Source organism: Oncorhynchus mykiss, chromosome 7, assembly GCF_013265735.2.
Source record: "Oncorhynchus mykiss isolate Arlee chromosome 7, USDA_OmykA_1.1, whole genome shotgun sequence".
NCBI classification, from domain to species: domain Eukaryota; kingdom Metazoa; phylum Chordata; class Actinopteri; order Salmoniformes; family Salmonidae; genus Oncorhynchus; species Oncorhynchus mykiss.
The window spans coordinates 41,412,462-41,440,410 of record NC_048571.1 but is presented as its reverse complement, the minus strand read 5'-3'; the positions used below and the strand labels follow the sequence as shown (position 1 = coordinate 41,440,410).

At 41.9% G+C, this 27,949-nt stretch overlaps 1 protein-coding gene across 1 annotated transcript; it reads right to left on the bottom strand.

Moving 5' to 3' along the window:
* Positions 1-462: 462 nt before the first annotated feature.
* On the bottom strand, positions 463-26,008 carry rhoca (ras homolog family member Ca). The gene is made up of 5 exons (XM_021609267.2): positions 25,828-26,008; positions 11,125-11,282; positions 8,952-9,072; positions 4,961-5,091; positions 463-3,892 (listed from the first exon to the last, which is right to left on the bottom strand). Exons 2-5 carry the CDS (start codon positions 11,278-11,280, stop codon positions 3,719-3,721), a joined length of 582 nt encoding a protein of 193 aa, XP_021464942.1. The 5' UTR covers positions 11,281-11,282; positions 25,828-26,008; the 3' UTR covers positions 463-3,718.
* Positions 26,009-27,949: the final 1,941 nt, after the last annotated feature.

Genomic DNA, 27,949 nt, shown 5'->3' with positions numbered 1-27,949 from the left:
GGATGAAATCTTCAGCCTGACTAGTTAGCTGTTTTGTTATAGGAAATGTCCCACTGACAAGTGACCAATGGAAACCTACACATACCTACTACTTAAGGCAGTATCTCCTCAGAGCATATGATGGGAGTGTATTTAATAATCAAAATGCATATATTTTCTGCTTGTGGTAATGTATTTTTATACCGCCACTGTATTTTCAGTATGCCGACAATTGAACTACTACATTTTAGATACAGTACTATGATGACTATTGGATCAGTGTCACCTGGTCTAACATTCATGTTTCAGTCGCTCAGGAATCTATAACCATGTACTTACTGTAAGTTCATATCGCACTACTAACTCCCTAAACTGAAGCAGTGGCTGCTAAACTGGAAAACAGGCAATAAATGATTTTGGATTCTCACCTAGCTTTCATCATCTGTGTGTAAAATGGAACAACTGGAATAGTGAGGCAGTGTATAATCTCGTCTCAAAAATAGTTTATTAACATTGTTCGTGTTCACTTTAATCAAACATCCACTACATCACTTTCCGTTTAAGCATTATTACAATGAGCTTTCTTATAGAAATCTGGATTGTTATTTTTAGATACTTCCAGAAAGAGGAGTTAGACACTGAGCAGATAGAAGCTGTTCCCATAGTGGAGCAACTGCTGCAGAGACCATAGTTTCACTCATGCAGACACCGACATAATAGAAGACAAGATTAGGTTTTGTAGTAGCGTGATCTAGGTTTAGTAGCAGCGTACACAAAACAGCAGTCTACATGCTTATCTTGATATGTAGTTTGCCTTCTGCTTTGGGGTGGGGGTTGGTTGTAACATTATGCTGGACATATAGTCTTGCAAATGCTTTGTTTAGATGTCCTAGAATTCCTTGGCATTTAGGTTGGCGTAAAATGTCTGAAATCTTAAAAGTTGCCGTCCTTTTCATGGGTTGGCGACATGGAAACACTGTTTAAACATACACCTATGCAAAAAAGGTAATATGGTAACAAAATGGCAAATGTCATAAGTTCCATTTTGTGTAGTCAAACATACTCCTGAAGGGACAAACTCATATTTCCTTGGAGCTTCACCCCTGAACAGTCACAATATTGGGTGATACTGGGACACCGCTTATGAACACCGCCCGGTTTCTGTCTGCTTGAACGTAAAGTCATTTTCCTACCACAGTAGAAGCTCTGTTAACATGGACGACTTGGCCAGCAGAGGGCTCGGTCAATCGAACCAGCTAATATTTTTTTCATTGGCATTGTGGAATACATGTTATCGCTAGCATCACACACACACCAGGTTGCATGCAACCCTTTAAACCTGTCATGTGACATTGCTGATGGACATTTGGAAAGTTGATCCCTGTTTGGTTGGACAGACCGGTTTATGGACACAGGCAGAAGAACGACAGACACAAACCAGGAGAAATAGGAACGCTGTGAAGAATCAGTAGAGAAAGGCTCATCGGGCTCCCGCTAGACAAATGGTCAACATCATAGGATACAAAAGAGTAAACTTAAATTGACATTTCCACTTCCATGCAAGTGAAATGTCTAACCTAGTCCAAGCAATACAGAAAATAGAGATCAAGCATATTAGAGTGGTGTAATGTTGGAGCCATGGTGGACACAAGTAAAAAGTGTAATGGAAATAGGTGGTTAAAAAGCTAAAGAACGAGAGGAGCCCGAATACAGTATATTCCAGCGCCAGTCTCAGGCATGCTATAGCTCCAGTGGTGTTCCATTACGTAAATCAAGTCAAATGACAAAACAGTGAAAGAAAAACGCAGCCTAGGTTGACCAGTGACTTCAGCAACCCCGATGCATTTTATTGTTCTCAGCAGTGCAATATAAAAAATTTAAAAAAGACAGAAGACAAGAAATCATGTCCGAATGCAAAAGTAATTTCCAACTCTGTAGCACACCCTCCAAACGTTACTGTTAACGTAACACAGTGCAGAGCACGTCATTTTAGCTGTGCGACAGGTAGGGAGAGAGAATTGTGTGGCAGCCAACAGAAGTCTCTCTCTCTCTCAAAAAAAATAATTCAGGTCTTGCCTTCTTGTCAAATAGCGCCAAGCCAGAACAAACTGAGAATTGATAAACCAGTTCCTGAAAAATCAGGCAAAGCACACTGGGAGTTTCCTTCCTCAAATGAAATTACAATCAACCACCAGGCTGAAGAGATCTCATCTATGGATGATCAAATTCTAACTGGGGTTTCAACCAGGTATGTTTTGCGGAACGCTATGGCAAAGTGTACCTTGAAAAAAACACTCTTAATTTGTCAAGCATCATTTCCCCCTGACATTCTTTATGGCTGGGTGAGTGAGTGCTGGGAGTGTTGAACTTTGTGTAACATGACAGAGGTGTCAAAGTTGACTGGCTGTGGCGTGTTGGCATTGAGCAACCGGTCCAGTCTCTGCTCGGCTCTCGGGGAAGGGAACGCTAAAGTCGCACAGGTTACCAGGAAAGAGAAGGCACTGAAAAACACTCATGTGGCTCCTCAGAATGCAGTCAGACTGGAAATCCGCAGGCCAGTCAACCCTGACAGGATCTCGAGGCAGGATCCACCAGTCAGTCAGTCCCCCACATACCCCAGTAGCTCCAGCCTTGTGAAAAATACATTGGCATTCTCATTCTAAAAAGAGGATTGTGTCAACTCATACAAACCTACTGTAGCTACTGTAGACCATGCTCCCCTAATCATCATGCGACACCTGTTTTAACTTGTCACGTCCTGGTGTGGTGGTACTTTAAAGTCATGCTAGCTTCTGTTTATGTGGGATATTCAAGCATCTCTGTACAGGTGTTCAATCCAGACCTTATTTGAGGGGAGGATGGACTTCTCTGCACACATATCTGTAGGGTCATGTTACAGTGCCATGAGGTGCTCCGACTACCCCCGGGGGGTGGGGACTGATTTCAGTCAATACGGACTAGCTGATGCTTTCTCCTAAGTAAAATTAACTTTGAAGTTGTTTCTTGCGGCTAGTTGTCGACAGCCCTCAAAGCCTAGGTTACATGCAGCAAAGCTCAGATTGCATTACAATACATACTGTGTATAATTAACGTGGGGAGGCCCTCCGCTCCCCTGCTAGTGAGTTGACCAACAGGTCAGGAGGAGCATTACTTAGTGGTATGCAAGGACTTGAAAAATAACTTTTTTTAAAAGGCACTGGTTCTAAAGAGCAAAACCTCTCCCCTGGAAAGTAGACCCTCTTACCATAGAATCTAAGCTAGCGGACAGGACGGGTTACAAATGAACAAGAGTTTGGGTGAGTCCTGATTACAACAGTGTGCATGTTGACAACACAAGCTCTGTTGACCGACTGTTTGTACAGGCCCAGGGAAGGACAGCCAAATATTTTTGCATACAAATACATGTGCATTTATTATCTTCTCAAAAGCGACAGGGGGGGAAAAAAAGACGGCTGTGGAAAAACTAGACGAAAGACAGTGTACCCATTGCATGGAATAAGCTTAACAAACAAAAACAAAGCTGAGAAGTTTAAACACTAATTTCTAACCTGTGTTACAGACCAGTCCTTTTCCTTGTTATTTTACGTTCAGCACTTTCGGCCGCCAACCTCTTTAGCGTGAAATGAGATACAGTACAAAGATGCCATTTGGTAAAAGGTCAGTCCTGCGTGTATATATATATATATATATATATATATATTGTTGTTTTGTCAGTTGACGACTGAGGTCTTCCTCCTCCTCACAACAGCAGGCAGGCACCCCTCTTCTTGCGCTTGCGCACCTGCAGCGCCGCCCTGGTGGCCATCTCAAAAACCTCCCTCACGCCATCCTTTGTCTTGGCTGAACACTCCAGGTAGCCAAAGGCACTGATACGGTTAGCCATGTCCCGGCCTTCCTCTGGCTTCACTGGCTCCTACAGGGTAAACAGACAGGGTGTTAAAACTGGTGTGACCATGAATGTATGTACACACACACACCTAAGCAGTGTGAATTTACCAACAACATTCATGGGACACTTATACCATCAAGACTATAAAAACACAATGTAAAATGTATTTATCCCAGTGCATGTAGCCTACTGTGTGTAGGTTGTATCACCCCCCCCTGCTCTAGATTTATGCTTGACTACAGAACACATCAACCCTGGGAAATAGCATGACTCCACTGCCTGGGTACAACATAGCCACCACCAATGTTACTTTTAACATCACGCTAAAACACTTAAAAGTGATGACTTGTGGGGATCGTAATCCTCTCTCACACCCTCTTTGTTACACAGTTCCCTGCACTCTGAGAGAAAGAAACGGCTGACAGAGTCAGAGGGCTTTGTAACCCCCCCCCCATCACCAACTGGACCTGGAGACTAGTACCACACAGACAGTAGGCCTACACAGAGACACAGACAGAGAACATGCCGTCATGCAACGTACTGTCTGCCGTCGATTAGAACCCGCATTGAGAAGAGGAAGACACTTCAGACTAAACAAACAAGCTAATCAGTGACTTGTAACTTCTAGGAGCTGTTGCTCCTCCCCCATGCCAGGCAGAGCAAAATCAGGCCCAGTCATTTCAGACCTGTCAAGCTACGTGTTTTTTTTAAAGAAAGCAAGGGATGCCAGTGACTCGAGTCAAAACAGCCTTTTCCTGAAAAGTTTTCCACAGTCTAATCAGTGATGACATTGGTCACTCAACCACCATCTTAGTTTGGCTGGTTATCTAGCCTCACATATCCTGAAACAATGACTCAACTTAAAGGGGAACACTAATACCCTTTGACAAATTGTAGTCTTAAAATGTTATCCCTTCCAGAGGCCTAGTTGAGGACACCAGCCACATCTAAAAAAGTGTTGGCTAGATATAAGATTAGACCGACTACTTTATCCAACCCTTTCAGATTTATAGCAGTACTTCCTACCTATGGGTTAGGGGTCTGTTTGAGGGTTTTGTGCAGTACACTCAGTATGGAACTATGGTACGGTACCTGCTTCATCTTGGCCAGCTCCCTCCGTGTGTGTTCGTCGTTCCTCAGGTCCTTCTTGTTGCCCACCAGGATGATTGGAACGTTGGGGCAGAAGTGCTTCACCTCAGGGGTCCACTTCTCCGGGATGTTTTCTACCAGAGGAAGAAGCAAGTAGATATTTCAGAGATACTTATGGGCAGTGGCGACCCATCATTCAGGGCAGAGCCTTTTTTTTAGCAAAAAATGTTTTGGACATTTGGGGGCTTGCCTGTTTTGCATGTTAATTCGGCATTAACATTTTTAACACATCAGTTTGCAAACAATGTAAATATATAAACTCAGCAAAAAAAAGAAACGTCCTTTTTCAGGACCCTGCCTTTCAAAGATAATTAATAAAAACCCAAATAACTTCACAGATCTTCATTGTAAAGGGTATAAACACCGTTTCCCCATGCTTGTTCAATAAACCATAAACAATTAATGAACATGCACCTGTGGAACGGTAGTTAAGACTAACAGCTTACAGACGGTAGGCAATTAAGGTCACAATTATAACAACTTAGGACACTAAAGAGGCCTTTCTACTGACTCTGGAAAAACACCAAAAGAAAGATGCCCAGGGTCCCTGCTCATCTGTGTGAACGTGCCTTAGGCATGCTGCAAGGAGGCATGAGGACTGCAGATGTGGCCAGGGCAATAAATTGCAATGTCCGTACTGTGAGACGCCTAAGACAGCGTTACAGGGAGACAGGACAGACAGCTGATCATCCACGCAGTGGCAGAACACGTGTAACAACGGCACAGGATCGGTATATCCGTACAACACACCTGCCGGACAGGTACAGGATGGCAACAACAACTGCCTGAGTTACACCAGGAACGCACAATCCCTCCATCAGTGCTCAGACTGTCCGCAATAGGCTGAGAGGCTGGACTGAGGGCTTGCAGACCGGTTGTAAGGCAGGTCCTCACCAGACATCACCGGCAACAACGTCACCACCTATGGGCACAAACCCACCGTCGCTGGACCAGACAGGACTGGCAGAAAGTGCTCTTCTCTGATGAGTCGCGGTTGTATTTCACCAGGGGTGATGGTCGGATTTGCGTTTATCGTCGAAGGAATGAGCGTTACGCCGAGGCCTGTACTCTGGAGCGGGATTGACTTGGAGGTGGATGGTTCGTCATGGTCTGGGCCGGTGTGTCACAGCATCATCGGACTGAGCTTGTTGTCATTGTAGGCAATAACGCTGTGCGTTACAGAGAAGACATCCTTCTCCCTCATGTGGTACCCTTCCTGCAGGCTCATCCTGACATGACCCTCCAGCATGACAATGCCACCAGCCATACTGCTTGTTCTGTGTGTGATTTCCTGTAAGACAGGAATGTCAGTGTTCTGCCATGGCCAGGGAAGAGCCTGGATCTCAATCCCATTGAGCACATCTGGGACCTGTTGGATAGGAGGGTGAGGGCCATTGGCCACAGATAAAATGACATCAAATTGCACATGTACAGTAGCTTTGATTGGACTGATCATGTCAACATCATACTTTCAAAATCCTAGCTAGCAGTCATCATGAATCAAGTCAACAAATCGACTGGCAAATCCTTTTCATATGAAGATAAATAATGAAGAGATATTATCATCGGCCATTACACAGCAAGATGGAAATAGGAAGTGAGCACAGCACAAGCTGAGTCCAAAAATGTATTGTATGCTGCTGCTTAAATTATGTAATTTGCCAGGGAGATATGTATACCATAGCTAAGAAAGTAATACTAAGTGTATGTTGTGTAGTAAGCTGTTAGTAGCCCATGTGCCTCACACTAATCATTTGGTCCCTTTTCCCCTCTTAATTTCACCAACTGTTCTGACTTGGTGGTGCACATGTAGCCTGTATTAGAGAAATGTAATCATTGAATATTCTAAGAGCTTTCATTGTCTGCATTTTTAAAAAGAGGCATTAAATGAGGCAGAATTAACTGTTTTGCTGCCAGACAAGGCTCTGCTGATAGCCAGGTGTAGCGGTGGTATGATGTTGGGACAGCAAACCTAAGTTTGTGGGCACCGTTTGTCACTGTTAGTGTGATTCATGTAGAGTTGTGTGTTGTGTAGTGGCTTTGCTGGCATGCATACATTTTATATTTCATTGTCCCACTAAGATGTGCATGCTAAAACCGCTACTGCTTATGGGACAATGACTGGAGAAAGAGCTCAGCAGACATGTTCATACACAGAGTTCAGATTAGGTCCATGCAGATCATTTATCCCACTTGACACCCTATACGGTGCATTCGGAAAGTATTCAGACCCTTTCACTTTTTCCACATTTTGTTACAGCCTTATTCTAAAATGGAATAAATTAATTGTCTCCCTCAAATCTACACACAATACCCCAATACTGACAAAGCAAAAACAGGTTTTTAGAAATGTTTTTACATTTATTAAAAATAAAAATAAAACAGAAATACCTTATTTACATAAGTACTCAGACCCTTTTGCTATGAGACGTGAAATTGAGCATCCTGTTTCCATTGACTATCCTTGAGATGTTTCTACAACTTGGAGTCCACCTGTGGTAAATTTAATTGATTGGACAGGATTTGGAAACGCACACACCTGTCTATATAAAGCTCCCACAGTTGACAATGCATGTCAGAGCAAAAACCAAGCCACGAGGTCAAAGGAATTGTCCGTAGAGCTCAGAGACAGGATTGTGTCGAGGCACAGATCTGGGGAAGGGTACCAAAAATGTCTGCAACATTTAAGGTCCTCAAGAACACAGTGGCCTCCATCATTCTTAAATGGAAGTAGTCTGGAACCACCAAGACTCGTCCTAGAGCTGGCCGCCCGGCCGAACTGAGCAATCGGGTGAGAAGGGCATTGATCAGGGAGGTGACCAAGAACCTAATGGTCACTGACAGAGCTCCTCTGTGGAGATGGGAGAACCTTCCAGAAGGACAACCATCTCTGCAGCACTCCACCAATCAGGCCTTTATGGTAGAGTGGCCTGACAGAAGCCACTCCTCAGTAAAAGGCATGACAGCCCGTTTGAAGTTTGCCAAAAGTCACCCAAAGGACTTTGACCATGAGAAACAAGATTATCCGATTATATAAAACCAAGATTGAACTCTTTGGCCTGAATGCCATGCGTCAATCTGGAGGAAACCAGGCACCGTGCATCACCTAGAAAATACCATCCCTGTGGTGAAGCATGGTGGTGGCAGCATCATGCTGTATGGATGTTTTTCAGTGGCAGGGATTGGGAGACTAGTCAAGATTGAGGGAAAGATGAACAGAGCGAAGTACAGAGAGATCCTTGGTGGAAACCTGCTCCAGAGCGCTCAGGAACTCAGACTGGGGTGAAGGTTCACCCTCCACAGGATAGCGACCCTAAGCACACAGCCAAGACAACACAGGAGTGGCTTCGGGACAAGTCTCTGAATGTCCTTGAGTGGCCCATCCAGAGGCCAGACTTGAACCCGATCGAACATCTCTGGAGAGACCGGAAAACAGCTGTGCAGCGATGCTCCCCATCCAATCTGACAGATCTTGAGAGAATCTGCAGAGAAGAACAGGAGAAACTCCCCAAATAAAGGTGTGCCAAGCTTGTAGCATCATACCCACAAAGACTTGAGGCTGTTATCACTGCCAAAGGTTATTCAACAAAGTACTGAATAGAGGGTCTGAATACTTATTCAAATGTTTTTTTTTTTTTTTTTTTAATCTCCCAATTTTTGCTTTGTCATTATGGGGTATTGTGTGAAGATTGATGAGGGGGAAAACTATTTAATCCATTTTATAATAAGGCTATAACGTAACAAAATGTGGAAAAAGTGAAGGGGTCTGAATACTTTCCAAATCCACTGTATAAAACTGATACACACACTGTCACAGTCACTTCCAGTTGACATTAAAACAACTTAGACAAGTGCATTTGGAAATCAAAACATCAGAGAAATCAGCAACAGAGTGTCCCTGGACTAGAAATAAGCTTTTCTTCTGGTAATTTACCTAAACTGTCAGGGCTGTCGATAGAGAAGCACATGAGGATGACATCAGTGTCGGGGTAGGAGAGAGGCCTCAACCTGTCGTAGTCCTCCTGGCCGGCTGTATCCCACAGCGCCAGCTCCACCTAAAACACGCCACATAAGAAGAGAAGAGGAAGGGTCAGGACTTCGCAGATAGTCAAAATGGCTGCTCTTAAAAATAAAAAAATAAAAAAAGGCTCAATCTTTCTGAAGCAAATCTCTCTCAGAAACCCGAGAGTCCTATTTTTGATATGATGTTGATTAATAGATTCTGCGAGAGATGCATGTTCAGATGAGCAAAAAGAAACAAAGCAAAATAAAAACGCACTTAACCATCCATGGTCACTAAATAACGGTGATAGGAGCGCCATGACTGGGCTGGGCAGTGTCGGGCTAACAGCAGTGGAGCAAAGTGCTGGCACATCTTTTACTGTGGAAATCATTACAAGATACTGTAGCTGTAATTTTGTTTTCACCATGTTCTCATAGGGAAATGTAAAACACCATCAAAACTGGAAACAGTCATGCCTTAGAAACCGCTAATAATGACTAATATGATTCAGAGCAGTGTTTCAGTTTCACTGTTCCTCCCAAATGGCATCCTGTTCCCTGTATAGTTCACACTGCGTCCTGGCCAAAAGTAGTGGGAATAGTGTGTCATTTGGGATGCAGAAATACTGTATCTCTGAGAAATCTCTCAAGTGATGCGGCAGGAATTTGGAGTACGATTTGCATATGACACACTCGAGGTGTGAAGTCGTAGCAGGTTAACGTCTTTTGGCGGCCGTGAAACTAGCAGTGATAACCATGATGACGAACACCACTATTAGGAGTGGCTTCGTCATAGCTCTGGTCTTGGGGAGAGAGAAAGCAGTGCAGCAGCTAACGACTGGCCGTTTGTCTCAGTCTACGGACAGGTTTTCACAGGGATGCAGAGAGGAGGCATGGTGGCTTTATCCCATCACACCACTGATTAATTCCATTAGGGAAATCAGGTGATTAAGGAGAATCTAACCAGATACATTCTGTTCCTCTGGGGAGTAAACCAGAGCAACTACATTACAGTCTGCTGGATTCTACAACTGAATCATAATATTCTGCCACAACTTGCTCTTTTACTCTATACATGATTTATGCACTATTTGGAAAGAAAGAAAAAAAAAGAAAGAAAAAGTCCAATGTCTTTGAGAGGAGGAGCCTGTCCTTCATACATCTAGTCAAAAGGTTAGTAACACAACTTTGTATGACTACAGTACACACACATTCAACCATCCCAAAATAGCAGCTATAGCAGAGGTTTGTAGGCCGGGTGGGAGAGGGAGGCTACATACTCCTGGCATGAGCAATGGGGTTAGGAGCCATATCCCCTCTGGACACACTGACTGACTGCACAGCACAAGGTTTTGAAATATATTTATTTTTTAAAGGGCTATATTTAGAACTGGGCCCGGCCCCGCCCACTGAAGGTGAGAGAAGGAGATTACCATTCTCCCTGAAGGAAAATAAGATTTAAATGTTGACTGTGGCGACTATATACTGAGAACACCGATCTTATCCACACCAAATTAAAGTGGGGGTAATTCTGGGGGCGCAGCCCCCTGGGAGAGCTAAGCTGAATGGGGGGCTGGGAGGTGGCACGATCCACAACAACCACACTTGGATCCCTGACTTTGTGTATTTCCTGTACAGAAGATAACAGTACATCAACCCCTCCCCCACCTGCCTGTTGCTCCCCCAGAGCAGGAAATGAGAGCCGTTTATCGGGCTGAGGGGCAGTCTACAGGGGGTGGGGAATTGCCAGTGGACAACCATGTTCCCAGTCGGTGCAGGAAGCCCAGGAGTAGTCATTTCCTGTTTTGCCAGGCTGTGATCCTGTGCTGGTCAGCACAGGAGAACAAAGACCATTGACATAACATCCCATCTGCTGTGGAGGGGCCCTGGCCTCCAGAACACAGCTAGGCTACGCCCCATAACTAAGAGCCCTGCGTCACTCCCACTACACTCCATAACAAGACCGTTTGTTAACCAAAGCCTTATGATATAGGTTTACTGTGTGGGTTGGCTGTATGGTTCATGTGTATGAAGACTTTACATTTAAGTATGGATCATTTCTGTATTTTTTTGAAAATGTATTTCCTGGATGGTAGTCTACACACCTGTTTGCCATCAACCTCGATGTCAGCGATGTAGTTCTCGAACACTGTGGGCACGTAGACCTCGGGGAACTGGTCTTTACTGAAGACGATGAGAAGACAAGTCTTTCCACAGGCTCCATCCCCTACGATCACCAGCTTCTTCCTAATGGCTGCCATTACTGTGGAGAAAAAAAAGCAGGGAACACTTTACATTCACGTCACTGGATTTTCACAAAACGTCGACAACCCTAATAACCTGTTGGGTTGTATAAAAAGTCAATATACTCAGCGAGAGAATCGAGCCGGGAAACCTGTCAGGGAATAAGAGTGTGATAAGGAAGCAAGATGTAGCTAGGCTTAGTTCTGTTCTACCCCTGAAACAAAGTATTTTTTTTATTTTTTATTACAAGCATTCGGACAACTGACACCATGAAATCCCATTTCTAAAAGGAGGCTGTTTGATCTCCAAGTGGGGGGGACGAGAGAGAGGGATGAGGCAAGCTGGGACAGGGAGGAATGTTGTGTTCCATCAGCCCATTCACTGACTCCGACCTACTTGTTTCCTACTATGGTCCGTCAGTGGAAAGGCAGGCAGCACGCGGAAAGGCATCCGGGAAACTATAAGTGCTACTCCAGCTGTTTCCTTAAACTATTACAAACAATATATTGTTTCTTCTCTGTCCCTGTCCCTCTTAAATTGCCCTGGGTACCTACATTTCATCAGTAGGGTATAGAGTCACTTTTGAAATGTGTGTTATTTTTTATTTATAATGTGATTTTCCTGTGTGTGTTTTATATATATATTTTCACACTATGAGGTTGGACTAATACCGTGAAACTTATGAGAATGCCCTTTTAGTTCCAAAAAAGCTGTTTGAAAACACCGGCTGAAATCTGCATGTTTTGTTGGGATGGAGTTTTAGCCTGCCTGGTGACCCAGTAAATTAGGCATAGTTAATAGACCAATAAGAAAAGAGTTCCAAACCTCTCTGCCAATAACAGCTAGTGTTCAGTTTTCCCCTCCCCAACTCCTAGACAGTCCTAGCAAAATTCTTGCTTGAGAAATGCTCTTTGCTAAGATGCTGTTTTGTCTTTGTTTTTAAATAAAAAAAATGGTCAAAAATAAATGTAAAAGAAATCACAGTAAGGTACTTAAAATGCTGGTTGTGTGAAACACCAGTCAGTTTCAGAATAACTCAGACAAAGAGAGCGAGAGAGTGATGCCCTGCCGCTGACCAGATCCCAGTGCTGTGTGGGATAAACGTCCTTGATAAACGAGGCGCCTGAGAGGAAAGCAGAACAGCTATGCATAGTCATTTGGCTGCCTCCTACTCTGCTTTACCGAAAGCAGAGAAAGTATTGGACATACATACATCATATTCTATTCATCATGCCTTCTAGCAAAACAATTATATTCTCCTCCTGTGTTCTCTCCTGCTTGGCTGTCAGGAAACTAAGTCTAATTCACACGACACCAGATGCCGCTGAGTAGAGATAAGATTCAGACAAGCAATAAATCTGTCTAGATAATGGGGGGGGGGGGGGGGGGGGGGGGGGGGGGGGTGGCACAATATATAATCTATCAAATGACTGACTTGTATTAAGGTATGGAGGTTTCCCACCCCACACTGACAGCTCTGTGAACCACAGATTAACTCCCAAGTCAGATAGCAAACCGGGCTGGACAGGAGAAGGACCAAAACACTGGATGGGCCTGAGACTGAGGCCAAGCAAGTGGGAGAGGAGACAAGAGCACCAAGCCAGGCTCCCGAAGCTCACCCTGTGAAACAAAACAATCCACTTCCTGTGCTGGGGTACTGTGGTGGGGAGGGGCCCTTGGCTGCTGCCCTATTTGTACAGGCCTCCATGGAGTCGAGGAGAGTGCTGCCAAAGACTAAACACACACAAAACCCTCCTCTCTTTGCACACCACTAAATGATAAAGACAGTGACTGCATACATGGGCCCTTAGTGTCCAAGAATCACTAACAACCATTAAGGAACATCTTGAATTGAAAAAGGTTATAATTCTTATATTTCCATGTAGACAACATCCATTACACACACCTTTTTAAATGGCAGGCTTATGATGTTGCTGACAATTAGTGTTAAACACAATGCACTGGATCAGTAACACAGTAGAAGATAGACGAGCCACTGTACTCTCCCTTTTCTATTCCGTCATCAAATTCAGACAATTACCCAACAAGTTACTGGGACAGCCACCAATTTAATACAACAGAACCATCTGCAGAATGTGAAAAGGATAAGCCATCAATCCGGTCTTACTCATCCCACTTCCCACTAGGGGTAATGACCCACAAACTCATTTGCTAAAAAAAGAAATGAGCTTGATCCTCCTCTCCGGAGGCAAAATGGAGTAAAGTACGCCAAAATATTCTCTCAGTTGAGGAAGTTACAGTTCCTCCCTGAAATCACTGCACTAGACATCCAGAGAATTAGTCATATGACGGGTCACTACTAACTATAGACTACACCTAAAACGCAACATGTTGGCACCATGTTAAATAAACTGAAATAAGACCCCAGAAGTGTTCCATGAGCACAAAAAGCAAATTTCTCTCAAATGGTCTGCACAAATGTGTTTACATCCCTGTTAGTGAGCATTTCTCCTTCTCCAAGATAGTCCATCCACCTGACTGAGGTGTGTCATATCAAGAAACTGGTTAAACAGAACCCTGTGCTGGGACAATAAAAGGCCACTAAAAATGTGCAGTTGTCACACAACACAATGTCACAGATGTCTCAAGTTGAGGGAGTGTGCAATTGGTATGATGACAGCAGGAATGTCCAACAGAGGTGTTGCCAGAGAATGTAATGTTCATTTCTCTACCATAAGCCATCACCAACATTGTTTTAGAGAATTTGTCCGTATGTCCAACCGGCCTCACAACCGCAGACCACGTATAACCACGCCAGCCCAGGACCTCCACCTGCAGGATCATCTGAGACTGGTTTGCAATAAATCTGTTTTGTGGGGGGGGGGGGAAGAAACTAATACGGATTGGCTGGGCCTGGCTTCCCAGTAGATTAGAGCCTAATGAATTTATTTCAATTGAATGATTTCCTTATATGAACTGTATCTGAGTAGAATTGTTGAGATATAAAACAATTAAACACTGAGAAATATGTTTGGCACATCAAAGGTCGCAGTACCGATTCGCAATACATATAGAAACGTGAGATACATATCGAAATGTGAGAATTGAAATGCATATCGTATCAGCACCTAAATATCATATCGTGAGGCCCCTGGCAATTCCCAGCCCTAATGTGTAACCTTGAAAATATATATATATATTTAAAACAATGATACAGAAATATATTTGTATTCGCTGGGACAGCAGCCATGTTTTAATTCAACTAACATACCATTGAGACATATCCAGGTGTACATGTAAATATGGAGGGATATGTAGACCTTCGTTAATACCATATTGACAGAGGCCATAACACCGGGAGCTGTTTGTTATTCTCAGTTAAAATGTCAATGTTGGTAAAAGACACTTTCTCAAAACAAGAAAGAGGCTGTTGAGGTACAAAACAAGCTACTTTTCCAGGTATATATATATATATATATCATTCAGCACTGAAGGACTGCTTGAATTTATGCATCTACACAGTGTACAAAACTGAATATTAGGAAGGTGTTCTTAATGTTTTGTATACATACGTATTCATGGATGCCAGGTTTCCCCCGCCCCAAAAAGACAGACTAAAAAGATACAGTACCAGCCAAGTTTGGACACACCTACTCATTCAAGGGTTTCTTTATTTTTTAAAGACTATGTTCTACATTGTAGAACAGTGAAGACATCACAAGTATGAGACAACACATATGGAATCATGTAGTACCCAGAAAAAAAAGTTAAAATCAAAATATGCTTTTCCAACAGGTTTGAAGGAGTTCCCACATATGCTGAGCATTTGTTAGCTCAGCATTATGACACCATTAACAAGTCTCTTATTATTGGTGTCCTTTAATGGTTTCTTTACAGCAATTAGACCATGAAAGCCTGATTCACGCAGTCTCCCCTGAACAGTTGATGTTGAGATGTGTCTGTTACTTGAACTCTGAAGCATTTATTTGGGTTGCAATTTCCGAGGCTGGTAACTAATGAATGTATCCTCTGCAGCAGAGGTAACTCTGGGTCTTCCATTCCTGTGGCGGTCTCATGAGAGCCAGTTTCATCATAGCACTTGACGCTTTTTGCGACTGCACTTGAAGCAACTTTCAAAGTTCTTGAAATTTTCAGAATTGACTGACCTTCATGTCTTAAAGTAATGATGGACTGTCGTTTCTCTTTGCTTATTTGAGTAGTTCTTGCCATAATATGGACTTGGTCTTTTACCAAAAAGGGTTATCTTCTGTATACCACCCCTACCTTGTTACAACACAACTGATTGGCTCAAACACAATGAGGAAAGAAATGCCACAAAATAACACAAGGCACACCTGTAAATTGAAATGCATTCCAGGTGACTACCTCATCATGCTGGTTGAGAGAATCCAAGAGTGTGGAAAGCTGTCAAGGCAAAGGGTGGCTACTTTAAAGAATCTCAAATATAAAATATTTTGATTTATTTACCACTTCTTTGGTTACTACATGGTTCCATATGGGACATCTTCACTATTATTCTACAATGTTGAAAATAGTACAAATAACGGAAAACCCTTGAAAGAGTAGGTGTCCAAACTTTTGACTGTTTCACTCACACTTTTTCTGATGAGATAGATTCAGCCTCTAGAAAATGAAAAAAAAAGATACATATTTTTTTTCCTTCCTTCAATTTGCAAGAGGCTGAATGTATCTCACCAGAAAAAGCATCCTAGTGAGCGAAACAGCACCCTTCTGTATGTGTAGGCCATCTGATATAGCCATCTGATAATGTCTGGTCAAAAAGAGTATGATATTGTTGCCGCCTGTAGCATTGAATGCAAGGGAAGCTAGCAAACATTTGGCCTACCTTCATAAATAAAAGTATTAAATAATAGCCAATCAGCACTGAGATAAATTGAGTGAGCTCAACTATGGATGGTCCTGGTGCACCCCAAAAAAATATTTGTAAAAGGAAGCCAGTTTGGATTTGGCTTCGCACCAATCACATTCCATCAACCGCAATAAGTAATTGACAGAAACAACTTGAATTGTTGCATCTGGTTGTTGTCGTCCGGTGGATAGCTAGCTAAAATGGTCCCTTTCCTAAATGGATGGAGAAAGAGATTTGGACTTGTGGTTTTACTCAATTATCTGTACTGGCCAATGATTATAAGGTGGATTCTGATCAAACCATATATTTATACATTGGGCCCCTGGCTTGAGAGAATGGAAGTTAAATATGTAGAAGGCTAATGTTACCTAGCTAATGTTGCCCACCAAAAAAGGAAGCTGGGCTAGCAAACAAGCTTATTAGCCAGGCAGCGTAGGACAACAAAATAAAAGTGTGTATGGTATGACAGTCATAGACCATTTCGGCAACATGAAAGAGGATGGCATTGGCGTTTCTCTAGTAGGGTGAGTCAACATGTTTTTCTAGTTGCATAAATGTGCACCCACACACACAAACACACCAGAAGCATGGACAGACACATATTTAGCTTACGTTGATTGGACTAAATAGTTTTTGGTATATTTTAGTTGTCACAGTATTAGGCTAAGCATAGGTGATTTGATGATGTTGAAATGGTGTTGGAATAGTGGAGGCAGCTCCTGTTCTTTGCTACTTGCGGTAACTCTGTCGTTCTAAATCAATGGTTTAGTAGTACAAAAATGTTGGAAACATTCATTTGCTTGACCATGCTGTAGGTCACGTAACTGTTTGTTACATGCAATATGCTTTGTGAACTTCACCGAACAGAGGTCGCTCTCCGGTTTTGTGCTGAAACAAGGTGTGGTTGAATGTATTCTGCCACTGTCTTACTATTGTCTTGGCCTTAGGCCTATGTATCATGGTGGCAAGGCATATGAACTAACAGGTTATAAAGTAAACAACGCAATTATCACAACAAGTAGGTTGTAATATGGCTTTTCCCTCCCCTGGTCTAGCTTCCCCAGTGATTTTACCCCAGCTACTGCCTACATCTAACCTAATATTTGGTAATACACATCATGCATGACCAGAGAAGGAAACAGGGTCATATTTAAGTTCAGGTGAAACTAAACCACGCATAAACCAACATCCACCAGGATATCAAGGCCTATAGACCTGTTCAGGGAGCACTAGTCTAGTGTGACACATACAGTATATATTACAAGAGGAGAATGACGCAACTGTGTTTGCGGGAGTGAATCCAATACTAGTAGAACAACCCTCCCACTTCAAGTTAACATTTCACTTTTCGAAAGTTTCCAGAGGCCAAAACCAGTCAGCCAGTAGAAGTTTTGCAACCAGAGCAGTGCGAGTAGTGAGTACTGAGAAAAGTGACCCAGGCACGGTCGGGTGGGGCAGATTCTCAGTCTATTGTAGGAACAATAAACCACACAACACATCAGGAGACCGGCAGTACGGGGTCACACGCACCCGGGGAAAGCTTCTTACAGGAAAATATATCCACTTTTTTGTAATGTGATGACCAAACAGACTTCAGGAGTGGTATAAGTGAAAACACAAGCCATAATCCAAACAGCATTGTTTCAGATCTCTCAACAAGCTACAGTGTGAGAGGTTTCTTATTGTGGCCTACAAGTGCAACATTTTAAGTCAGCTGACATGATCAAAAGGTCATTTCCTGATTAGGAACTCACCAGCAAGTTAAGGAACACAAATAAAACCCTCACAGTTCTAGAGAACTGTGTTTTGTATCCTGTCTGGAAGTCATAGAAATTAAAATGTTACTGGAAAGATTAACATGTTTGACTACATCAGTCAGTATTGACATTTTAAAGGGTTTGTACCAAAATGTACACAATCCATTCTCCACTGCCAGCAAGACTGTAAACTCTCCTTCCAGACTCATATTAAGCATCTCCAATCCAAAATGAAACCTAGAATTGGCTTCCTATTCAGCAACAAAGCCTCCTTCGCTCATGCTGCCCAACATACCCTCGTAAAACTGACTATCCTGCCGATCCTTGACATCGGCGATGTCATTTACAAAATAGCCTCCAACACTCTACTCAGCAAATTGGATGCAGTCTATCACAGTGCCATCCGTTTTGTCACCAAAGCCCCATATACTACCCACCATTGCGACCTGTATGCTCTCGTTGGCTGGTCCTCGCTACATATTCGTCGCCAAACCCACTGGCTCAGGGTCATCTATAAGTCTTTGCTAGGTAAAGCTCGGCCTTAGCTCACTGGTCACCATAGCAACATCCACCTGTAGCATGCGCTCCAGCAGGTATATCTCACTGGTCATCCCCAAAGCAAACACCTCCTTTGGCTGCCTTTCCTTACAGCTCTCTGCAGCAAATGACGAACAAATTGCAAAAAAAATAAAAATTCACTGAGGTTGGAGACTTATCTCCCTCACTAACTTCAAGCATCTTACCGATCGCTGCAGCTGTACACAGCCCCATATTTGTTTTTTCTGTTCTTTTGCACACCAGTATTTCTACTTGCACATCCTCATCTGCACATCTATCACGCCAGTGTCAATTGCTAAATTGTAATTACTTCGCCACTACGGCCTATTTATTGCCTTACTTCATTTGCACACACTGTATATAGACTTTCTATTGCGTTATTGACTGTACGTTTGTTTATCCTATGTGTTTTTGTGTCGCACTGCTTTGCTTTATCTTGGCCAGGTTGCAATTGTAAATGAGAACTTGTTCTCAAATTGGCCTACCTGGTTAAATAAAGGTGAAATATATATATATATTTTTTTAAAGACAGCATAGACCACATGAGGTACACTCACTGCATGGTTTTTGTGTGGGTGGGACAAGCATTAAAGTTGAGGTGACGGCAAAACAACATTTATTTAACCTCTGCGCTCAAGACGATTGTCCCATGTCCTCTGTCACCTAAGCCTATTATAAATGACCAGAGATGACAAAATGGTTCATGATGAGAAGCACATTTATTGTTTGTATTACTGTGGTCCCGATATGCTGATAGTTGACGTAAAAGAGAAAACAAACATGTATTAAGAGTGTGGAAGCAGACAGTTTGGCGCCAAAGGTTTTTGTTGTGAGTTTCCAGTCAATATAGCCAGTCTTTCTTTTCATGCCATTGATGATCAAACATTACTACTGTAGTACATTGGGATAACATGTAACAGTTAAACGTGAAGGTCGGTCATCAGAAATGTCTATGGTTACCATGCATTCCTCGTTTATTGTAGAGTCCTCTGGCTGGAAGTTTCACCGGCAGACGCGTTCCAGAGCGCAGTTAATGAATGGTACGGGTAATGCGGTAGTAGCTTATCCCGGGTTGGCATACATATTTATATCCCTGGTGGTATGCATGCTTAAAAGCATGTGTAGCACCTTTATTGACGTGCGCTTGTAATGATGAATGCATGTTTATCGTCTGTAGCTTGAAATTCATGCATTGCTAATTGAACATCTAATATGGCTGTTTCTCATTGGCTGTTATATTACGGGAAGGGGCTGTCGTTTGTCGAATAGACAGGTAACATGTCGGCACGCTTTGATAGAGCGCTACTTATATATATTTTTTTACTTCATTCGGTTTGTCTGATCAACGCTGTTTGTTATTTTGTAAATATTTGTACAGTGGCCGGCGTTATTTCTTCACTTGCAAATACTGGGCAAGTAAAACCAGATCTACCACTGTTGCCTTCTTAATGTTAAAGTCCAACCCTTGGGTCACTTTTACAGAGCATATCTGAGAAATGGGCTAAAGTTCACAGGTTGGCAGTAACTGTGGCTGCTGTTTTGAGCGCGAGAGCACACAATGACTCAGGTTGGCTCCACCATAACTACCCATCACGTCACATTACACATGCTAACACCACTGGTTATCAGTGTAACTAGGATCAGTCATATCTATCACTAGAGTTTGTATGGCAATAGACTTTGCTCTCTCAAGAGGATAATCACCATGTTACATTTTACTCATTTAGCAGACGCTCTTATCCAGAGCGACTTACAAGTAACCAGAGACTGCTATGGGCCTAAGCGCTACTGTAACTTGAAATGTATTTGCAAAAAAGCTTTAGGCCTAATGATTTTAGGATTTAGGCCCTAGGCTCATAACACACATTGTTTTCCATTTTCAATCAAGCATAGTTAAAGTACCTCTGTCTGGCCATAGAGTTCCCAGGGCTGCCATAGACAAGGCTATTTAGTTTCACCTAAGTTATTTCTCAGTGTAATGATAGTCCTCGTGGTTAGAGAGGAATCCTGGCACTGTGTGTGAAATTAGCATAATATGTGGACTGGAAATGATACATTGTTTCATTCTCAGTCGGTGAATGGGTCTTTTACAATGTCTCCCATACTTTTGGGGCGTACATTTTATACACATACTGGTTCTTTCACCTCCATTTCAATACAGTGTAAGCCTATTTCGCTTACGGGGAACCGTTGATGTAGGAATCGAACAACCACTTCTAGAATTACAAACTTGTGTAAAAGCAAATTCCTAGCCTTGTAATTTCCTTTCCATTCAAGAATCAATGTTTAGAAGAGCAATGACGGACAGATTTTATCCTGATGCTGATTTACTATTAAATGCTTTAGCATTAGGCTCAGGGACAGTGAGACTGACAAGATAGAAAGTAGGGGTCGACCAATTAGGATTTTTCAACGCCGATACCGATAATTGGAGTGCCAAAAAAAGCCAATACTGATTAATCGGACGATTTAAAAAATGTTTTTATTTATAATAATAAACTCAACAATACTGAATGAACACTTATTTTAACTTAATATATCAATAAAAATCCATTTAGCCTCAAATAAATAATGAAACATGTTCAATTTGGTTTAAAATAATGCAAAAACAAAGTGTTGGAGAAGAAAGTAAAAGTGCAATATGCTCCATGTAAAAAAAGCTAACGTTTAAGTTCCTTGCTCAGAACATGAGAACATATGAAAGCTGGTGGTGTCTTTTAACATGAGTCTTCAATATTCCCAGGTAAGAAGTTTTAGGTTGTAGTTATTATAGGAATTATAGGACTATTTCGCTCTATACCATTTGTATTTAATTTACCTTTGACTATTGGATGTTCTTATAGGCACTTTAGTATTGCCAGTGTAACAGTATAGCTTCCGTACCTCTCCTCGCCCCTACCTGGGCTTGAAACAGGAACGCATCAACAACAGCCACCCTCGAAGCATCGTTACCCATCGCTCCCAAAAAGCCACGGCCCTTGCAGAGCAAGGGGAACAACTACTTCAAGGTCTCAGAGCGAGTTATGTCACCGATTGAAACGCTATTAGCGCGCACCCCGCTAACTAGCTAGCCATTTCACATCTGTTACACCAGCCTAATCTCGGGAGTTGATCGGCTTGAAGTTATAAAACAGCTCAATTCTTGAAGCACGGGGAAGAGCTGCTGGCAAACGCACAAAAGTGCTGTTTGAATGAATGCTTACGAGCCTGCTGCTGCCTACCACTGCTCAGTCAGACTGCTCTATCAAATATAAAATCATAGACTTAATTATAACATAACACAGAAATACGAGCCATATGTCATTAATATGGTCAAATCTGGAAACTACCATTTCGAAAACAAAACATTTATTGTTTCAGTGAAATACGGAACCGTTCCGTATTTTATCTAACGGGTGGCATCCATAAGTCTAAATATTCCTGTTACATTGCACAACCTTTAATGTTATGTAAAATTCTGGCAAATTAGTTCGCAACGAGCCAGGCGGCCCAAACTGTTGCATATACCCTGACTCTGCGTGCAATTAACGCAAGAGAAGTGACAATTTCCCTAGTTTAATATTGCCTGCTAACCCGGATTTCTTTTAACCAAATATGCAGGTTTAAAAAAAAAAACTATACCTCTGTGTATTGATTTTAAGAAAGGCATTGATGTTTATGGTTAGGTACATTCGTGCAACGATTGTGCTTTTTTCAAGTCATCCCCCGTTTGGCGAAGTTGGTCTTCACACAGTTCGCAACGAGCCAGGCGGCCCAAACTGCTGCATATACCCTGACTCTGTTGCACAGAACGCAAGAGAAGTGACACAATTTCCCTAGTTAAAATAATTCATGTTAGCAGGCATTATTATCTAAATATGTAGGTTTAAAAATATATACTTGTGTATTTATTTTAAGAAAGGCGTTGATGTTTAGGTACACATTGGTGCAACAGTGCTTTTTTCACAAATGCGCTTGTTAAATAAGTGTTTGGCGAAGTAGGCTATGATTGATTCAATGATAAATTAACAGGCACCACATCGATTATATGCAACGCAGGACAAGCTAGATAAACTAGTAACATCATCAATCATGTGTAGTTAACTAGTTATGTTAAGATGGATTTTTTTCCTAAGATACATTTAATGCTAGCTAGCACCTTACCTTGGCTCCTTGCTGCACTGACGCAGTCTCCTGGTGGAGTGCAATGTAATCGGCCGTGATCGGTGTCCAATAATGCAGATTACCGATTGTTATGAAAACTTGAAATCGGCCATTCCGATTAATCGGTCGACCTCCAATAGAAAGTGTGCTGGTTGATAGATGTCCAGGACATGGCGACCCTGAAAGGTATGCCATTGGCCATCCCACATGTGGAAATGCAGCAGGCTGATCTCTCAAAATAGGAGACCCAGGCTAAACTTGATTAAGGCATATTTTAGACATATTTAAAAAAAAATGTTGAAATTATGGCATGGGATATCATTTTATTTCCATGGCAATTTCCTACCTTCCACTAGGGGCAACAAGCATATTTTATCATCTAGTAGGCTTGCAATGAGCTAGAGCAGCAGGTTCAATCCCAGCGCTAGGCCCACTTTTTTTCACTATCCCAAACACTTAACCACTCAGAATTATTACATAAACTTAACCATCAACTTTAGTTTCAGTATCCCTTTTGCAGTTTGACAGGCAGCTAACATACGCCAAAATATGCCTTAATTATAAACCGGCAACACCCTCCATAATCTAGACGCAACACGGTCCCACACGCATAGTTAAAAACAGCCAGCCATGCCACATCTCTGCTACTGCAGTTGTCACTTTCACTCAACAACTCAGGCAAAGCAGCCCAAACAGGACCAACAGGTCGGCTCTGCAAGCCTTCTATTACAGCTCTACTCTTCAGGAAGAGGGCATAGGCATACAGCCTACATTCCTTTCCAAATCACAGAACAGTCCCAGCCTTAAACCTGGTTCAAATTATTCATAAGCATTCTTAAAATTGCACCGAACGTCAAGCATTTCAATGGGGACGTCCACAACGGAGTTGTATCGCAACGCCCCCTTGCGGTTGAAGGCTCCGTTGCGAGACGGACTTCACATGCCTAGATTATTATTAGATTTTTTTTTTCATCTTCAGTCCAGCCAGAGTCCGTCAAAGACCGGGAAGTTACCAACCACAGAAAATGAAAATATGTGGTTTTCGGCAGTGGCTTTATGGGATAGCTAGCAACTTGTAAACAATTACCCATTCCGATAAGTGAGTAAGTATTATTTTAATAGCAATGTTAAATAATACATATTGGCTGCTAAGCAAATTATATTATATGACTGACTCCCGTTTAAGAATATTATGATGGTAATGACCTTGTTTGATAATTATTAGGTGGAGGACGCTAGCTACAGTGTCTTCAACCTAGCCTAGCTTTGCAGCGAAAGGTAGCTTCACTTGCTATAAATTTAGAGAAATGAACTAACCAAAACATGTTATCACCTGAAATAATAGATTTATCCTGTCTTGAATGAAGAGGTCATATTTTCCAATCTCCCAAAATAAATGTGATCTCTGGCGAGAGACATGCTCTCCTCCATCTTGTGTTACAAACAATACACTTGTCTGTTCAGTAGTGGGGAAACTGGGAGCTCAGAACTCTTAAATGGGAAGTCTCCGACCTCTGACTACAGTGTGTTCAAGAGAACTGGGAACTCTGGGGGGGGACGACGACGACGATCTCCAACTGGGAAAATACATTTTGAATGGTCATCAAACTCAGAATTCCAAAATTGGGGACTCTGGCCTTTTTCTTGAGCTAGAACTTACAGACAAACACACACACACACCCCCCCCCCCAAACACACACACACTTCCCACTTGTCTTGAAAGCACCAAGATAACATATGGTGGTGCAGCGGTCTAAGGTACTGCATCTTAGTGCTAGAGGTGTCACTACAGACACCCTGGTTCGAATCCAGGCTGTATCACAATCCCATAGGCCAGCACACAATAGGCCCAGTGTCGTCCTGATTTGGTCGGTGTAGCTCTTCATTGTAAATATCAATTTGTTCTTAACTGACTTGCCTAGTTAAATAAATGGTGTACATACGTCACGATTTGTACAGGGCGTTAGCCCTTAGCCATGACTAATGCCGCGTTCACGTACTTGTCGGAACTAGAAAAATCAGAAATATTCGACTTGCTAACTGGTTGTAGTTATACACCTGCCACATTCAACTAATCAACTAATCTCCAAGTTCCGACTAGCCTGTGAACGTGGCATTAGCCAACTCAACTCCACGGTTTACGATTGAGTTGAGCAGCAACTAGTGTGGGCAGATTGGAGGGCCGACGTCACAAAATTAAATCATCAAAAACTACGGATTTCAGAACAAACAATAGCACGCAATTAAACAGAACATTGGGTTGTGTAATACTTTTCTGCTAATTTTATTAGGCTGTGGAAATGCCTCTAATAATTTCTTCCCGGCTGAGATAAACTCAAACGCCCTTTCGTTCAGAAATGGCAAACAACTCACCGCCCAGAGATAGGAATTGAAATAATCTACAACAAATAAACTCGACAAGGCCTGCGTGTTTTAAATTAACCGCTTTTCAAAAAAATGTTTTTATTGAAACCTTTCAAATGAACATCAGTGTAATATGAAAAAAATAGGACTTGTTCTCAAAAGACTGATTAGCGAGGTTGCTGCTTTTGAGTTCCGTCAGTAGCCTAGGCATATGCTGCATTCGTAACCAAGTGAGAAGTATGAATTTACCACATATGCCTGGGGGAAAAAAAACACTCGAACGCCCCTCCAACTCGTAATTACTAGTGGCAAACTCATATTGAACTCCCACTTCTCCCGCACGTTGACCTCTTGAATTCAATTACAAAGGATATGACCTAGATAACAGCCTTTAAGGCAGTTAAATGCAACGTAAAAAAAAACAAATCTGTTATTTGAACACTAATTTGTTTACAAACACGATATATGTATTTTTTGTTTATGTTTTAGAAGCTTGTTAGCCAATCAGCCATTCTCAATGATAAATACCAGTGAATGCATCCAACTGGTATTTATGATTTCACAACTGGTAAATTCCCACCTCCCACTTGGTTACAAACGCAGCATAAGAAGCAACAGTGTATCAACAATTACGTCGAAATCAGTGAAACGTTAAAAGGGCCGTGGTACAATAATGAGTAGTTCTGGAATACCCAGGAATAGATTAAACCTAAATCTATAAGAATAAGAAACATAGGCTAACTTGTCGAATGACTAACTATCGCCACAAGCCACCACCTACTTTCCCGGGCCGAAGCAAAGTGGCCTAATCAATTATTTCCAAACGGACAATCCTAGTCCACCCCGCTAACTATAACAATTTAACATGATATTTAAACGAAAGAAATTACCTCTCTTCTGGCCGCTGTTCAGATTTTACTCCCGATTTGCCTTCCTTCTCTCTGGATCGTGACACCCTTGCTGCAGTATTCGGTAAATTAGCCTACATAGAGGGTGCTAAGAAACAGGACAGACAAACATAGGATCCTCCCACCGATCAGGAAAGGCAGTGGTGGCGCTTAATCTCTATTGGTTAGGGACGAGGTGCAGCAGTTGGAATCAGTGAGGTCCCCTCCCTTTCCACGGTCAAAAATAATGACATCATTCGTCTACAAGGATTGTAGAATAAAGGGAGGGGGCCAAAGAAGTACACAAGTAGGGTGTGGATGAAATGGTCACCGAATCCGTTATTAACCAGCACCCTCAGAACTATTATTTCCCTATAAAATATATATGTTCTATAAGTAGTCTGTGTTACAGTATTTGTTCAATTTTAGGGTAGTTTTCCCCCTATAGTTTATATTTAATTAGGCAAATCAGTTAAGAACAAATGATTAATTACAATGACAGCCTACCCCGGCCAACACTGGGCCAATTGTGTGCCACCCTCTGGGACTCCCAATCACAGCCAGATGTGATTCAGCCTGGATTTGAACCAGGGTCTGTAGTGTCACCTCTTGCACTGAGATGCAGTGCCTTAGACCAATGCAGTGCCATTCAGGAGCCCAGTATGACAAACAATAGCTCTTCTCAGATTACTTTTTTTGTCATCTGTATTAGACATGTAAGACATAATTATATATATTATATTTTTAATATTAACAAACCATCAAAATGAACATAAACGAAACATTATGGTATCAACCATTAATTTCTGTAATCACTCTAAATATACCCTTTGTTTTCCCTCTAAACCTTCCCTTTCCAGTGCAGAGATTTCTGTATAATTGTAAGGGATTGCACACATTTCTGAAAGATTAACAGGGTTTATTCATGGACTGCATGGTCATTACCTAACTGCATTAGGTATAATGCCATTATTTACCAAGTTATTATTTCAAAATCTGGTTCAGAACAAATGCTAAGTTTGTTCAAAGATTAATTTTAGAATAATTATTATATAGGTTCAAAGGATATGGGGAAGTTCGTATAGAGATGTACGTCTAATTTTGGTAAGGATACACTTGATCCCCTACCTCTTTATTATAAATAAAGCAATATTTATGATACAGCTATTAGCCAACATTCTCAAAAGCTAGGGATAACGTACCTATAATGGCTACACGTAACATGTAAAAAAAACAACAACAACATAACAATCAAAGAGAGAAGTAAAACATTTGAGGGCATACATTTGTCTTGGCAACTTCTCCTAAATGAAATGAAATGAAAACTTTGATACTAACGAGTTAACATATAAACATACAGTCCCTGGCCCACAATGCTCCTCGAGTGTAGTAAGGCAGTCAAGTGAAATTGATCACATCCTGACAAACAGATTATCTACTACAAGTTGTCAATCCAGAATAAAAAGTAGAAAACAGTACAGCACACTATTGTGGATCTTTTGAATCTGGGAGACAATACTCAACAACACAAACAATACATTCTATAAGAACACTTTGAGAGGAAGGAAACCATAGCTTCATTCCAATTCAAAATGACATTGCACCTACATGCCAAAAGAGCCTTTGATATTTGAGTTTGGATCGAATATATTATATGATGATATTACAACAAAGGTCATGCACATCTCAGCCCTGCCTTGTCTTTTTCTTGTTGTCATGGTGACAAAACTAACAATAAGTTAAACAAAAATATATCTCTAAACATACATAATTCAAGAAAAATCATTGCAAGTGCCATTGAATACATAACCACTAAATCAGACTGACTGTCTTAAAGTGCTTCAGGTTTCACATCCTCCATCATCATTCACTGCTGCTTTGACATTGGAATTTCTGCAATACTGGCACAGGACTGGTAACAGACAGTTTCCACTTCATTCTTTGTATCTTCCTCATGCAACATTCCCATCCGTGTTTCAGAAACATCTCCCAACCTTAGACATAGGGCTCATATACAGTCGTGGCCAAAAGTTTTGAGAATGACACAAATATTAATTTCCACAAAGTTTGCTGCTTCAGTGTCTTTAGATATTTCTGTCAGATGTTACAATGGAATACGGAAGTA